Source organism: Castor canadensis, chromosome 7 (assembly GCF_047511655.1).
Source record: "Castor canadensis chromosome 7, mCasCan1.hap1v2, whole genome shotgun sequence".
Lineage (NCBI taxonomy): Eukaryota > Metazoa > Chordata > Mammalia > Rodentia > Castoridae > Castor > Castor canadensis.
In genome coordinates this window covers 147,499,241-147,514,731 of record NC_133392.1, presented here as the reverse complement: position 1 = coordinate 147,514,731, position 15,491 = coordinate 147,499,241, and the positions used below count along the sequence as shown (strand labels likewise).

Sequence of the window (15,491 nt, the reverse complement as noted above, 5' to 3'; positions counted from 1 at the left end):
AAAAAAAAAAAGGAAAGGCAGGGACCAGTCCCAAATCTAATTCACTCATCTAGATAGTGCCTGGTCTCAACGACATCCAGACACTTTAAAATACTTCCTGGGAGAGTTTATTGTTTGTTTTGCTGCTATTTGCAAAGCAACTGCAGGTTTCTAGAAGAGAAGGTGTAGCAGGAAGGTGTGTCAAAATACACTAAAGTGCGCAGACAAAACACAGAGGTGAGTTTTCTAGAATCATCTGAGGATTTGCTTTGACTGGCCAGATGTTTGCTCAGACGTGGCCAATGTCAGTCTTGCTGTTGCCTGGCCAGGTGGCCATTGCTTTCTCAGGTAGCCCTGGGGTCACCCAATCCTCTTCCAGGTCCAGGCTGGGGAAGACCCTTGTGAGGTCCCAAAGAGCTGGGACTGGCATAGCAGTGTTCCTCCCTCTGGGTCCCAGTTGGCAAAAGCAGCAGAACTGTTCTGGGTCTGACCCCAAGGATCTGTGTCTTGGGGACCCCTGGGTTGGTCTCAGGGCCACATGGTCTGCTGGAATCCAGCCTGCTTCCTGCATCCTGGGCCAAGAATCCGGCAGGTGGGGCTGACTGCAGAATGGTCAGAGCTAAATCTGATTTAGGATGAGGCAAGATTGCAGCTGTACTGTACAGTGGGCTTGCACACACACACTCACAAAAACACACTTGCACACTTAAATGCACGCCTTGTAGAGAAAGGCGGTTCCCAACTCACTCCTTCTCACTCCTCTGTTCATTTAGTCACTTGCTCATTCGATTTACTGTCTGCACACCTATGGTGCGCTAAGCACATATGGTTAAAGGCCTGGAAACTAGTAATTACTTAGTCAAATACACATTAAACACCTGCTGGGCCAGGCACATTTGGTAAAATGTCTATAAGCCATTAAATAGTCAGTTAAATAATCAAGCAACTATTTCTTAAGTACCATGTAGGTACTTAGCTCAGAGTCTGACACAGAGTAAGCACTCATTAAATGTTTATGGAATGACTAACTGACATGTGCCCCACATGGGAGGGGTTATGAGGATAACTCAGATGAAACTCCTGTCCTCTCTCTAGGTTCCCAAGGCCCTTCCATTCCAGTTCAGCATGGCCAACCTCAGGCCAGCAATTTAGCAGTGGGGAAGGCTGAACACAGCCACAATCTCTCTGACAGGGTGAGTGACCAAGTCGGTGGGTGGGACCCTGACCAAAATCCCCCTCTGGTTGCTCAGTCAGATGGACCATCAGAAAGTTAGGAAGTTGGGAGGCAAGAAAGTTGAGAGTACCTGGACTGGTTGGATTCCTTGTCCTCGGTTTTAGCTTGGATCTGCCCTTTCTAGTTGCCTAAGTGCTAACTGAACAAGGAGGCTGACACAGAGAGCCGGCCTCAGACCCCTGATGGCCACACTAGGCAGAACATGCATGTATAGAGGTACATAAAGGCCCTGGAGCCCAGAAGGACAGCCTCTCTGGGGGTATGGTGCAGGGCCTGAGCTCTGACTCCTCTGGGGCCTGGTGGTCTGTGTGCAAATTCCATCCCCCATGCAAATCTCCACTCAAGAGGTGCTGGCAGAGGAGATGTCAGTAAAGAGAAGCTAGCAGTGCTGTTTCACTGGGATTACGATGGCAGGCAGCGTGACCCTATGTCCAGCAGCCACGGTGGGTCACTTCTTCCCTCATTTAAAGTGAGAAGACACAGGCTCTGGGGAATTGACTTGTCCAAAGTCACACAGCCATTACGTTGCTGGACCAAGATGTGGACTCATGTCCTTCTGAATCCCAAGCCTTTGTGCCAGTCACACCACCCACCTCAGCACCTCTAGACCTGACTTCCTCCTTGTCCTTGGAGACCAGTCCTGGCTTGAGCAGGAAAGTCCATCTAGCACAAGTGGACAGAGCAGAGAACAGAATGAATCAGGCCCACTACAAACACAGAAGCACCTACTTGTTCGGTACTGGATGCCCAGTGCTGCCAGGCAGGCCACCAATCCTGCTGCCAAAAGTGCCACCAACACCACCAGCCGCTTCTCCACCTGGGTCCGCGCTGCCCAGCACCTCTGGTCACTCCGGGGGCTGCGGAAGTTCACCTGCAGGGAAGGGGGCAGGGAGGGTGGGGTGGACGTGAGCCCAGGATGCCCCCACCCCAGGAGGAGGGGGCTCTGAGGCAGGCCCAGGCCTCGGGGAGGCATTGGGCTGCCCTCCTGTCTCAGGGGTGGTCCAGTTCCCACAGAATTAGTCCTAATCCAGGAAAGGAGCCACCACCCTGGCCAGTAGCTGGGATTTGCTCCCACACATGAGACAGCAGCTCAACCCAGCTGGGTTTGAGTTTTCTGTGTCACCCGATATGGGTAGAGGAAAAAAAAAGTTTCCCTGTTTCTCCAGAAGGAGCTCAAAAAAGAACAGGATGTTTGGACTTCAGGCAGCCAGTGGGCGGCCAGCTGGGCTTGCCTTAGAGCCCCACGTCCACAGGGCTGAGGACAAGAGTGACATACCATAGCTCATGTGTTCCCCAAGCAAGGACACACTTAGCTCCTTAAGCCCTCACAATCCCACCAGAGCTGACTTTTTGGTTCTCTTTTTATAATGGGGAAACTGAGGAACAGAGGGGCGAGACCCTTGCCATTCATCACATAGACCAATGGGGAGTGCTGGGAGTTGAACTTGGATCTGTAGATTCCTCAGTCCCCCAGTGGGTCAGCGTGGGTCTAGGGAGATGTTGAGGAGACAAGAGGAGAAATAGCTCCATTCAGGCAGTTCCTCAAAGGGAGGAGAAAGGTCCCCCACCTCGCTGTCTAGCTAAACAGGAAAGCAGGCACAATGAGGGGAAATGGAGGGCGTGGTGGGCCCCTGGCTCCAGGAGAGACACGCCTGCCAACAGCGCTTGGGGACCTCAGCCCAGGCCCTTCACACCCAAAGCCAGCTCAGGGTCCCCTATTCCAAGAGGTGCTTCCTCCAAAAGCCAGGGCCACAGGACAGGGAGGCTCTCCTGCAGGCAGGGTTTGTTAATGACACTGAGGCCCTGTACAAACAGCTGGGCACTCAGGGCTATGTAGGAAGATGGGATCCTTTGCTTTCAACTGTTCCCAGCCCATAGGGAGGCAGAAAGACTGGAGTGGGCAGGGGTTCAGTCAGGGAAGGCTTCCTGGAGGAGGTGATGTCTGGGTTGGGTCTTAAAGAATAAAAGTTGCTAGCAAGGGGTGTAAAGTGTAAGCTAGGTTAAGAACATAGACTTCCTCCTGAAGACTGGAGAGACAGGACAGGATTAGATTTGCCCTTTGTGAAGGATAAGGAGCAGGGAGTGAGGCTTGTACCTAAAGTGGCTCTCACAGCCCTTCCAAGGGACATGAGAAGACCAGGCTCTGACCTGCCAATGCTCCACATGGCTGAGGATGGGCTGCTCCCAGAGCTGGGTCAGAACCCGGAGGCCACCCACCCTGGCACCTGGAGGGTGGGCCACCTAGGGAAGGGCACTGTGGCCATGGCTGGGTCTCTCTCCTCTGGGCAGAAGTGACCAGGAATTGCTGCACCAGAGCGAGGGGAACAATGGGAAAACTGGCTTCTAGAACTGAGAAAAGAATCTTGAGGATTGGTGACAGTTCTGTAAAGACAGGAGGCTGACACCACAGCAGTGGCCAGGTAAAGGGAGGCTATCTGCTAAAAATCTCCTAGGAATTTTCCAGCAAGTGTTCTACCACTTGACTCATGTTCCCAGCCCTTTTTTTCTTTAGTTTTTAGATAGGTCTTGTATTTTTTGCCCAGGGCTAACCTGGACTGAGATCCTCCTACCTCTGTCTCCGGCATAGCTAGGATTACAGGTATCAGCCACCGAGCCCAGCCTCCCTAAGAATGTTCTTAAAACTGGGAGAAGCAAAGCTTTCACGTGAGAGCCTGGTGCAGAAAGAGATGGACTGAGAAGCTACTCACATGGAAAATTTATAAAGTTTTTTCTCAGCCATTAATTCTCTCTCTCAGTTTACCCTGGGCACTGGTATTCAGAGGCTTCTAGGGCTCACCTAGAGACTCTGATGCTAATGCCCCTCTGCCTGGTTGTCCTTCTGCCCCTGGACTATCTCAGCTTCTCTCCTCCTCCTCTCCCTTCTCCTCATGGTCCTATGACCATGGCTTGGCTTGCAGTGGGCAAAAAGGCAGCGAGACCTGGGCTGAACAGCTGCCCGCTCTAGGGAGCTGGAGGACACGGTTAGGTGGGGAAAAGCAGGGAAACCCCACCTTATTGGGACGTAGACCTGCTGTGGGATGCAGCCAGGAGCAAAGGTGTCTGAAGAGGTGACGGAGAGGAGGAAGCAACAGGAGGCAGAGGAAGGAAGGAACAGGGAGGAAGGGGAGGAGAAAGATGCTAAGATATTCAAGGGCTGACCAGTCCCCCAAACCCTGTGCATTCTATTCTGTTGCTAGATGGTGTATTCTGTCTTCACAACGACTCTTAGGGTAGGTAGTAGTCTAGCTCCAGGAGAGACCGGAAAGGGAAGCCAGGGGCAGCAGAGGAGAGGGAACATGAGCCAAACCATCTCTCCATAGTGGGCAGGGCAGCCTCGTCCCCTCGAGGGCAGCAGGCCATCAGATTGAGCTCATTGTTCCATGCCAGGCAAAGTGTTTAAATCTAACCAGATGGAGCTCGCTGTAAATTAAATTAGAATTGAGCCAGAACTGAATTAAAAATTCATCACTCCAAGCAAAAATGGTAAATGGAATTTGAAGAGAGAATCTTTAACCTCTGTCCTGTTCTTTAACCAAGAGTCTCTTAGTTTCTAGACAGGCGTCACCTCTGGGGGCAGAGTGAATCCTGAGTGGCCCCCTGGGGCAGAAGTCACTTGGAGGCAGTGGGCTTGAACCAGGAGAGGCTAGCATTTCTGGGCTGCATCAGGACAGCACTTTGCTCCTTACACCATCTGGCCTTGGCCCTTTTCTCTGAGACCCTATTGCACCTGCCCTGCCTCCCTTCCAGTACCCTGGAGAACAGCCCATGAGATGATGTCACAAGCGGGGATGTGATGATCTCTCGCTTTCCTTTTGGAAATAAGAGCTTGTCAGTCGTGGGAGACCGGGCTGCTTGGAGGGTTGGTGGCGAGCAGCCCAGTCCATCTGGGGAGAGGTAACCGGCAAGTGGCCGTCAGCCAAGGAGAATGGTTGATGCTCGCAGGATGGAATTTGGGGTCACCGGGCTTCATTGTCTACTTATCACCATGTGAGGCCAACAGAAATAAAAGCAAGAGCGAGGTGCCTTCCAAAGATGAAGATGGAGAAGGCAATTGAGCAGGATGAAGCTCGAGCCAGAGAGGCAGAAGTGTGAGAAAGCGCCAAGCTGCCGGGTCACTGTTCCCAGGGTTGGCACAGCCAAGGGAACAAAAGCCTAATCAGGGATAAATATTCGGTTACAGAAGTGAGAGTGTGGCTCACCTCGGCCTGTAGCAAGAACGGGTTCTACAGGGGAGGACGGGCACCTGCCTGGGGCCCGGGAGACAAGCTGGCAGCTCCAGGGTGGGAGCCGGGCTCAGCCTGTTTCAGTGGGATCAGGAGGGAGGGTCGCTCTTTCTGAGCTGCCCCAGGGCCCTCAGTGACTGCAGGGAGCAGCAAAGAGGAGTCATCTGCCGAGGGTTTGGCGGGAAGTCCACCCCTACAACCCAGAAGCCCGGCAGTATGAGGGCGGCCGGGGGCCAGGCTGTCTGCCTCTGAACCAGTCTTTCAAAGTAGACAGAGCGTGACAGCTTAGCCTTGAAGGGCCCCTGCCTCTGTAAGGGTGTCTATTTAGGGGAGTTTCTTCCAGTAAAGTTTCTATGAGGTGGACATCCAGCTGAGGACACTGGGTTCAGCCCAGAGCAAAACTACAATGTTCTCCCACCTCTGCCAGAGTCCTACCTGCCACCTTCCCCATGCCTGACTTTCCTCAAATGACTGGTGACAGCTGCACATACTCCCTGTTGCAGGGAAGGGAAATGGCCCCTTAAGTAGCATCCCAGCCTGGCATTTAGAGGAAGTGCCCCCAGCTTTCTTTGCTTCCCAGAAGGAAGCAAAACTCTCCTGGCACGTAGGAGAAAGATCAAAAAATCTCAGAAGTCAAAGGTCAGCCAAACCCTGCCATGGGTGCCAAGGCAGCCTCTGGGCCTCACTCTCCCTTCCTAAAAGTAGGAAGCTGGGATGAAGCTCCAAGTGTGACCATTTCAGAGTCTAGAATCTTCATTAAAGAGTCTGGTGCTCCAGTATGTGGACAGAGATAAAGTACCTCCTGGCACGGGGGAGTCTTCCAAGTATTAAGTAGTCCTGTCCCCAAAGTCACTCTCCAAGGACCACGCTATGCATGGTGCAAAAACATGAGAAAACCATCACAGAGGAGGTAAGTATTTCAGCTTTCCTTCTTCAAAAAAAAAAAAAAAATTACGAGAGGTAACTGGATGAGTCTCAAAGGTTTTGGTCACAGCCATGAATGCCCCAGGCTGGCTGCAGGTATGACCTGGGCTATTCCCTTTCCAGGCACTGCAATGCTGTGAGTTCAGGTACAGGGGGGAACCAGGCAGCTGGCAGAGCAGAGGCTTTAGTGCGGGAAAACACCTCTTCCAGATGAGGTGCAAGTAGAACTTTGTCCCAGCTAAATTCACCACTGTATCAACCCATCTGCCAACCCACTGTAATAACAGGGGCAAGTCTGGCTGGGAGATGGAAATTGTAATGTATTTGTTATTGGCTTCCTAGAGCTAAGAGGCTCCAAAAATCCTTTTTTTTTTGGACAGTACTGAGGTTTGAACTCAGGGCCTCACGCTTGCTAGGCAGGTACTCTACCATTTAAGGCACTTCGCCAGCCTGAGCTTTAAAAATCTTGAAAAATCAAAAATTTTTATAGCTGTCAATCAAGAGAGAACATTTTGAGGTGCAGGGTCCATTTTTTAAAAAACGTCTAAAATTGGGCAACTGTTTCTAGCAACCAGCCACAGGGAATAATCTGAAAGGCTCAAAGATGGTCACCCACAGTGTGGTAGCAATTGGGCTTAATTGTGCAACTATACTGGACTGAATAATTATATATATATATATATATATATATGTTGGAACCACAGTGTTAGGATTTCTAAGGTAGCATTAAAATTGGAAGTTTTTAACAACATAGAAAATACTTAGGAAGTGCATTGAGTGAAAATTCAAGCTGTAACAGTACATCTGCAAAGTGAGTGCAATCGTGTTTAAAAATAAATACAAATGGGCCAGGTGTGGTAGTCCATACTTTTAATCCCACCAGAGGAACAGGAATTCTAAGCCAGCCTGGGCTACACAGTGAGATCTTGTCCAAAAAAAAAAGGAAAATGAAAAAAAAAAAAAAAAAAGAAAGAAAACTCTGCCTTGTAAATTGAGGTGGGTGTGTGGATCTTGATTGAGCAAAGCCAACACTGGCCGGCTCCGGTTTGCTCTGGAGAAGTCTTGGAAGCTCCAAGCATGCCAAGCAGGGAACCCACAAAAATGCCCCAAATCCATGGGCAGCCTTTTGGATTTTTCTGCATGAAAAGTGGAAAACAGCTTGGTGTGGGGACACCAATACTGAATTTCAGCCCACACAATAGCGATGTGACCACAGGAATGTCCCTAAGCTTTCTCTGTGCCTCAGCTTCGTCATCTGTAACATGACTACATCAGCGCTTACCTCACAGGTCATAAAAACAACAATCCTAGCAAGCTCCACAACACGCACCATGTCCACTTTCTCCAGTCTATTTTACAGATGAGCAAATCAGGACTGACATTTAACAGCTTGCTCAAGGTCATGAGTGGAGTCAGAATTCACACCTGGGTCCCTGGCATAGAAGGGGGCTCCCTGCGTTCTGCAGGCTGTAAACCAGAGTGGGTGGCTGTTATGACAACAAGGCAGATTATTTTGTGGTGAATTTTGAGAGGCTTTTGTGCTGATATATTTAGAAACCTCTGTGGAAGATGAGACTGAAAAAGATCACTGATTAGATTGTTTTGATTTGAGCAGAAAAAGTGCCCACCACAGAAAAATAATTTCCTGTTGGGTTTAACCTCTTAGGAAGGGCTCAGGGGAAGAGGCTCTAGAAAGATTGGCTTCTTGCAGGGTTCTAGCTCTGTGACTGACCTAAGGCAAGCCTTCTCCTCTCCCAGAGCCTCAGTTTCCCCATCTGTACCAGTAGTGGCCCTTAAGGTTGAGGAGGATGTGCCATATCCTAGAGGGTGGTGCACCTGCGATCATGAGTTCCGATCTCTCTGGCCCTATTTAACTGACCTGAAGAAGGAACACAGGAACTCAATTAACCTGCTTCCCTTTGTTGCCATTCTAATTCCAGCTCTAAGGGTTGTGTCTGCCCAGAGGGGGGCTGGTCAGCCTGAGTTTCTACTCTTTCTAAGCTTCAGGTGTGGGTTCCCCTGGCCGCCCCAGGACTCTCTCTCCTGCTTTCCTTGCTCTCCTGGTAGAAGTCCTGGACTGAGGGGTCCCAGTTCCTCTCTCTAGGCTGGTTTCTCAGCAGCCAGATCACACCTAACCTGGGTGTTCACATTTCCAACTTGTTCCCACCTACCTGCCCAGGTTCAAACCCAACCCGGGCAAAACCCCAGGTTGGAGGGGCACAGCCTGGCTCACAGACCCTGCTGGAAGGTGGGAAGATGGCCAGGTCTCCGTTGTGAGTTCAGTTCTCACGGGGAGAGGGGACGGGGTGTGGGGGGGGAAGATGGAAGAGGGGGAGAATGTGGGGGGGTCGTCTCTGGTGAGGAGGAACTGGGCTTCTAGAGTGGGCTGGAAAGGGCGGGGGGTGGGAACAGATTGAAGCCCTGTTCAATTCAGGCGGTAGTGGAGGGGAGGGCAGGAAGAAAGGGGTAAGGCCTCCCTGATAGAGCGACTAACTTTCCTGGTGGCCCAGGACTGGGCGTGGGTCCCAGGGATGCGGAGCTTTTCGTGCTAAAGCTGGGGCAGCTTTAGACGGCCAGTGACGGGCTGTGTGACCCTGGGCAAGTCCCTCGGCACGGGGGATGGCCTCTTCTAGGAAAGAGCAACCGAATCACTTCAAGTCTGGAGGGGACTTCAACTCCGCCTGGGCTGTGGCCCCAAGCAGGTGGCCGGGAGGATCTGGGGCCGGGCAGGAGCGGGGTGGCGGACGTCGGCCGGGGCGTTCGCGGAGCTGGGGCTGCGGGGCTGGGGCTGCGGGGCGCGCGGGCGGGCGGGAGGGGGCGGGGCGGCGCCAGCGCGCATGCCCGGGCCGGGCCGGGCCGGGCGCCTACCTGCAGGCCGTTGGGGTAGACGTCGCCCTCGGAGAGTGAGTCCACCAGGTCCTCCTCGTCCAGCGTGGCCCGCTTGTAGGTCGACATCTGCAAGGTCAAGTGCAGCACGGATTCCCTCAGCGCCTCCATGGCTCGCGCGCCCGAATGGGGAAGCGGCCCGGGCGCCGCCCCGCCCCGGCCCGGCCACCCGAGACCGGCCCACGGACCGGCCCCCCTCCTGTCCCCTCCCCGCCCCCCGCCTCACCCCCAGCGCCGCCAGCACCGCGGCCACCGGGGGCGGCGGCCACACGCTCCGCATGCTGCGCCCCGGGACGCCCGTCCCCGCGCCGCCACCTCGGCCGCGCGCTGCCCGGGGCGGGCCGGGCCCGCAACGCGCCACCTTCGCGGGCGGGGCCTGATGGCTTCTCTCCGCTGCCCTCCCCGCCTCTGGGAGCCCTGCGGACCAGGGGAGCCCCTTCGATCCCCAGAGTCGGGAGCCTGGCCCCAACAAGGCCCTCGCAGGCAGAAAGGGACTCACAGAGCCCCTCCTGAGAAACTTCAGGGTCTTTTCAATGATGGGGTCCCCATGGCAGGTACCGAAAGTCAAGATTAGAGAAGCCTGGCAGAGAAAGAGAGGTCCCCCCACTATCAGCCCGTAGAGGGGCTATGGGGGGGTCTCCTCCATCTAGCTAGAAAGACTGGGGGGGAGGAAAGTGGAATAGAAAAGACGTATCTCCCTCTCCCCCTTTAGCTCAAGAGTTTTTAAGACAGGGTTCCTGAATGAATTTCAGAAAACCCCAGGGAACTCCCCTGACCGAATGAAGAATGCTGTGCGCATTTGGGTGGCTGAAGGGTAACGCAGTGCTTGCCACCCTCTCCCAAAGGTTCCACCCACACCCCAATTAAGACTCACTGCTGGCAGGGCTCCTGTGGCTCACGCCTGTAATCCTAGCAACTTGGGAGGCAGACATCAGGGGGATCACAGTTTGAAGCCAGCCGGGCAAAGAGTTTGTGAGACCCTATCTCAAAAACACCTAACTCAAAGGCTAAGTAGGGGCTGGTGGGGTGGCTCAAGAAGTAAGAGCTCCTGTCTAGCAAACATGAGGCCCTGAGTTCAAACCCCAGCATCGCAGAAAACAAAACAGAAAAAATTTTTTAAAAGCAAAAAACAAAACAAAAAAACAAAGGCTCAAGTGGTCGAGTGCCTGCATAGCAAATGTGAGGCCATGAGTTCAAACCCCAGTACTACCACCAAAAAAAAAAAGACATTGCTTTAGGCTGGGCTGGGGGTATAGCTCAGTGGTAGAGCACTCACCTAGCTTGTGGGGCTCTCAGTTCCATCTCCAGCATCACAAAAACAAACAAGACCTCATAGACTTGGGGTAGGTCAAAACCCAGGAAGGTTGCTATGGTCAATTAAAAATTAAAACATAAAAAGAAAAAACCCAAGAAAGTGACCTTGGCTTTCACCTTCTCTGTCAGGAGTACAGGTTCTCCTTCCCAGGCCCTTCCTTCACACCTACTGTGACCCCAGACTGAAAGAGTGGGCTCTGTCAGTGTCAGGTCGCCAGGTAGGGACTCAGCCCCAGCGCTCTCCCTTCCACCCCAGGACCCCAAAAGGCCCAACCTAGCAATTCCAGAGGACACTCCCACTTCTAGTAAGACATGGAATCTCTACTTAAACATACTTTTCAGCTCTCCAAAGCGCATTTTTGCTCACTCTCAATTTGATTATCATAGTCACGCATTTGTCTAAATGGACAGGCTGGAGAGGCAAGGTGAATGCCCAAGGTCTCAGAGTCAGTGACAACAGTGACTCAGGGTTTCCCAGTGCCACCCCTGCCCTCATACAGCCCACTTTGCAGCCACAGCCAGCCTTTTTAAAAGCAAAAATCTCACCTTGCCACTCCCTCCCTTAAAAGCCTTTGGGTGACCCTGGCATAGCATCCCCTCCCCCTCCCTGGCCCTTTACCTGAGGCTCCTGACCCCATTCAGTTGCCCAAGCCCAGATACTTTCTTTGGCTTTTTAAATTCAGTTTCTCAGATACCCCCAGTTGCCCCTTCTCCCAAGACCTTTGTAGCTGCTGCTCCCTCCATCTGGAACATTCTTTTCTCTCTGCTCCTCCCACAGCCAGCTCCTGCTGCAGGTCTCGGCTTAACCGCCACCTCCTCAAATGTCCAGCCACCTTGAGTAGCTCCCACACTCTCTAGTACAGCAGCTGGCTTGTTTTCTTGTATGCTATTTATTGCAGTCTGTTAAACTTGTTTTGTTTTGAGACAAGGTCTCCCTATGTAGCCCAGGCCTCAAATTCTCCTGCGTCTGCCTGCCAAGTGCTGGGATTGCAGGTGTGCTCCATCACACCCTCCCAGCAACAGTCTGTAAGTTTTTAAGCTTTTTATGTCTTTATTATCTAGCTCTCTTCCCCTTCCCAGAATGTGTGAGCTTTACTACAGTGGCTGGAACCTTGTCCCTTGTCCAGCCTGTCCAACAGACAATTCACCTGGCATACAGCAGGTGCTTAATAAATACTGTGGTGGAACGGTGTGTTTGGTGTGGGGGGAATGCCTTTATATTCTCATGAGCTCTCTTGCTCTAACTTTGTACTGCCTAAGAATAAAAGAAATATGTCCAATGAGCAGAGGTCCTGGGGGAGGGAGCTGTGTAGGGGGAGGGGTCTTAGCTCTTGGAACTTTTGCCTTATTCCCACTGGGTGGAAGAATTCCCATTAACTCCCTCAAGAGAGAAAGGACTTGAAGGCTAGGTTATAGCTGGGGTCCCTTCCTTCCTTCAATTTGAACTCAAGGCCTTGAGCTTGCTAGGCAGGTACTCTACCATTTGAGCCATGTCCCCGGCCCTTTTCTGCTTTAACTATTTTTCTAATAGGGGCTCACATTTTTGTCTGGACCAGCCCCTGACAGTGATCTTCCTACCTATGCCTGTCACAAAGCTGACAGTCCTACTGACCTCTACCTCCATTTTAGCTGGGATTATACTAATGTACCATCATACCCAGCCTATAACTGGGGTTTTTCTAAAACAGGATACTTGTTACACTAAGTGACAGGTCTCAATCACCAGAGGCAGAAGCCCTTGCAAAGGAATTTTGATTCACCCAACACCACCCTTGGACACCTAAGTAGGTGAGGCGTTTGTCAATTTCTTTTCTCCCACCCTTCCCTTTCAGTCTCTTATCCTTCCCTGTTTGTAGGTACCATCGGCCCCATTTATGGAGAATGAAACTGAGGCACAAAGAAGTAAGTTGCCATGAGGTTGAGCAATGGACCCTCCTCCTTCCATCTCATTGCAGAGATCTCCCCTTCCAGGAAGAGCTCCTGACCTCTCTTCCCCCACTCTAGGCAGCTCTGCTCCTCCACAGGTCCCCACACAGCACCCACCATCCTGTCATCAGGAGCACAGAGCACTCTAGGGTGGGGAGCCCCAAAGGCAGAGGCTGGGCCTGTGCCGGGAGCCTCTAGATGTCTGAGCAAAGCAGCCCAACTGGATGGCCATGTGGGCAGGGCCAGGCTGCCCTGCACCCACACGCTGAAGATCTGAGGCTGGACAATGTAGGAAGAACTCAAGTCCCGGAAGGCGAGTGACATTCCAGCAACAATGCTTACCCCATCTTTGGACCTGCCAGGTCCTCTGCTCACCACTCACCATCTTGCTGGATCCTTACAGCCACCTGGGCTGGCTTCAAAGGTGACTTTTCCATTTATAGGCAGGGGAAGGGGGTGGGCTGAACAGACCCAGAGTGCCTGGTCCCTCTCAGGCCAGAACCCTCACCCCCACCCCTTTGCAAATGAGGCAGCTGAGGCTCAGGAGATGGAGAGGCATGGAGCTGAGGGAGCCAGGATGTGAAGTTCCAGGTCTCCCTGAAAATCTGCCTGTAGACTTCATTGTGTTGCCTCCAAGAGCCCAGCCACACAGCCAGCAAGTGTTAGAGTTGGGCCTTGAATCTATGCCCTGTGTAGAAGGCGGGGCTGCTTCTTTAGGTGGGGACCACACAGAGTCCCGGGGCCCTGGGAAGACCCAGCACTTATCTCCCTAATGGCCTCATTTGTGGTTGTGGATGCCACACCCAGCCCGCAAGCTTCAGGAAAGCAGAACAGCAGTGGCTCTGTGGGGAGCTTCCTCCTTGCTCAGCCAGCCCTGTGGAGAAAGCTGGGCTGCATCTGGGCCTGGTGCTCACAGGAAGGGCTTGGCCGAGATCAGGAATGGAGAAGTGGGAATCACAGCTCCCAGCAGAATGTGGGTCCCCAGTTCCCAGAGCCCAGCTGCACAGGCAAAGCGATGCAAAGCAGATGAGGGTGTGTGTACCAGCTCTGGAATCCCCGCCCTGTGGAAATCGAGGGCCCAGAGTGAACAGAAATAAGAAATACAAAGGCTCATGTGTTTCTGATGACAAATGCCCCATAGCCTGGTGGCACCCAGGCACACCCCAATAGTCCCCACAGGCGTTGGCCACTCAGTGACTCTTGTGGTTGGTTTGCTGAAGGCAAGGGGTCTTCAGGGAATCTTGGAGCATGTCAGAGGCGACAAGGAGAGGCCTCATGAGTGAAACTCTGGGCCTGGCCACACCCTGCAAGCAGTTTCCATGTTGGTTCTCAGCCTCAGCTCCTCAGGGTGGCCACAGGCCCATCAGGCCCTGTTTCTGGTGTCAATGATTGGCCAGGACCTTTTGATCCTTACATGTCATTTAGCACGCACTTGCGTTACCTAAAGACTTCTATCTATCAGGCACCGAAACATAGGGGCTGGAAGCTCTGAACCCAAACCTCACTTCAGGTCCCCACTCTGTCATCACCCAGTTGTGACTCAGTCTCTCTCTGACTCAGTTTTCTCCTCTGTAAAATGGAGGTGACTTAAAATAGCACCTCCCTCCTAGGACTGTTGTTCTTAAACGAATAAGTATAAAGTGTTGAAAACAGTGCTGGGCCCACAGCAAGTTTATACCTTTTACTTATTATTTGTATTGTCTTTCCTCAGAAAACAAGGCTCAAAAGCCCTCAATGGATACCTACTACCTCAAGAACAAAACTCAACCCCCTCGGATTGGCATTCAAAGGCTCCCTCAATGGCTAAAACCTCTCCAGGTCCATCCTCCATATAACCTTTCAGGTGTGTGGCCATGGCCCTGACCCTGTCTTACCTGTATAGGTGAATTGACTGCTCATCCCAAGTTCACCTGGCCATGGCTGTCAGCTGGAGGGAGCCTGAAAACTTGTCCTCCCCATCCCCAGGGATCTGAACCTCCTCTGCAAAGATCAGTGACCCCTCCACAGTTATTTCTTGACACCGTGGCTGCCTCCTCCTCCAAGAAGCCCTCCCTCCTCCAGCGAGCTCAGCACAGTGCCTGCAGTGTATGCAGGCCTTTGTCCAGGGGTCTATCCCCAGATGGAGAGAACTAGAGGGGATGGGCAGCCATCATTTCATCCCTTCCCTTCCCCAGGGCCCAGCATAGAGTGTGGCGTAAGGATAACTGGATACTTGGGACCTCAGATTTTTATTGGGATCTACGCATCTGTGACTTCAGCAAAGAAGTCAGCTTGCTGACAGTCAAGTAAGACCAAGAAGGACAGCTTAGGCAAGAGGTGAAATGGATGGCTATCACTCTGAAAGACGACACTCCTGGCATTCTTATTACATTATCAATTACAATTCTCAGTGTCCTTTACCCAAGAAATTTCCATGTGATTACTTCTTTTAATACTTACACAAGACTCTTGAAGGAACAAACTGTTTCTTTACTTTTTGATCATAGTAATCAGCCTGTACCCCTTTTTCCCTTGGCTGCCAGGATACTCAATCAAAGCAGAAACTCATATGTCTGTACTTTTCTTGGCCTTGATGTTTAGTCTGTTCTTTGTCCACATTCTCCACTCTATTTTCCCTGACCCTGATTTTCCATTTCTGTAAAATATCACTTATTGAATCCTTTGTGGAATAAAGTGAGTTAGAAATAACCTGTGTTGGGAACAGGCTTTCCCTAACTCACTCTCCCAGAAATGCAGCTGAAGGTAATTTATTCAACAGTGGGAGACTGAGGCAGGAAAGGCAGACCCAGGCCTCAATGCAGGTTCCCTGGCTCATGTACCGTAGGCATGCTGTTTTCCATCTCAGGCCTCAGTTTCCCTACCTGTAAAATGGGCTGTGGTAAGGATGCACTGAGCTGAAACACAAGTTGCCTGGCATACGGTGGCCCCCTCCCCAAGTGAATGGCTCCTCACCAACCTCACACCTCCTTCCCTTTACCTCTGCACCCGCTTCGCCTCTGTCCTGC

General features: G+C 52.2%; 1 protein-coding gene and 1 long non-coding RNA gene across 3 annotated transcripts in view; one reads left to right on the top strand and one right to left on the bottom strand.

The window, feature by feature from the left end:
* The window catches only part of Ece1 (endothelin converting enzyme 1), a 97,655-nt gene that overhangs the window by 39,466 nt on the left and 42,698 nt on the right, over nt 1-15,491 (bottom strand). The window contains exons 1-3 of one of the 2 annotated variants that reach the window (XM_020177123.2): nt 9,473-9,591; nt 9,229-9,315; nt 1,943-2,084 (exon numbers count right to left, since the gene is read on the bottom strand). In XM_020177123.2, the coding sequence (XP_020032712.1) occupies nt 1,943-2,084; nt 9,229-9,315; nt 9,473-9,526 (283 nt within the window). In that variant the 5' untranslated portion in view covers nt 9,527-9,591. Of the gene's footprint in view, nt 1-1,942; nt 2,085-9,228; nt 9,316-9,472; nt 9,592-15,491 lie in introns of those variants that run through there. The other variant, XM_020177126.2, reaches the window with a different exon arrangement.
* Nucleotides 11,189-15,129, top strand: LOC141425018 (uncharacterized). Its single transcript, XR_012450085.1, has 3 exons — nt 11,189-11,586; nt 12,417-12,910; nt 14,198-15,129. It is a non-coding gene; the product is annotated as an uncharacterized lncRNA (long non-coding RNA).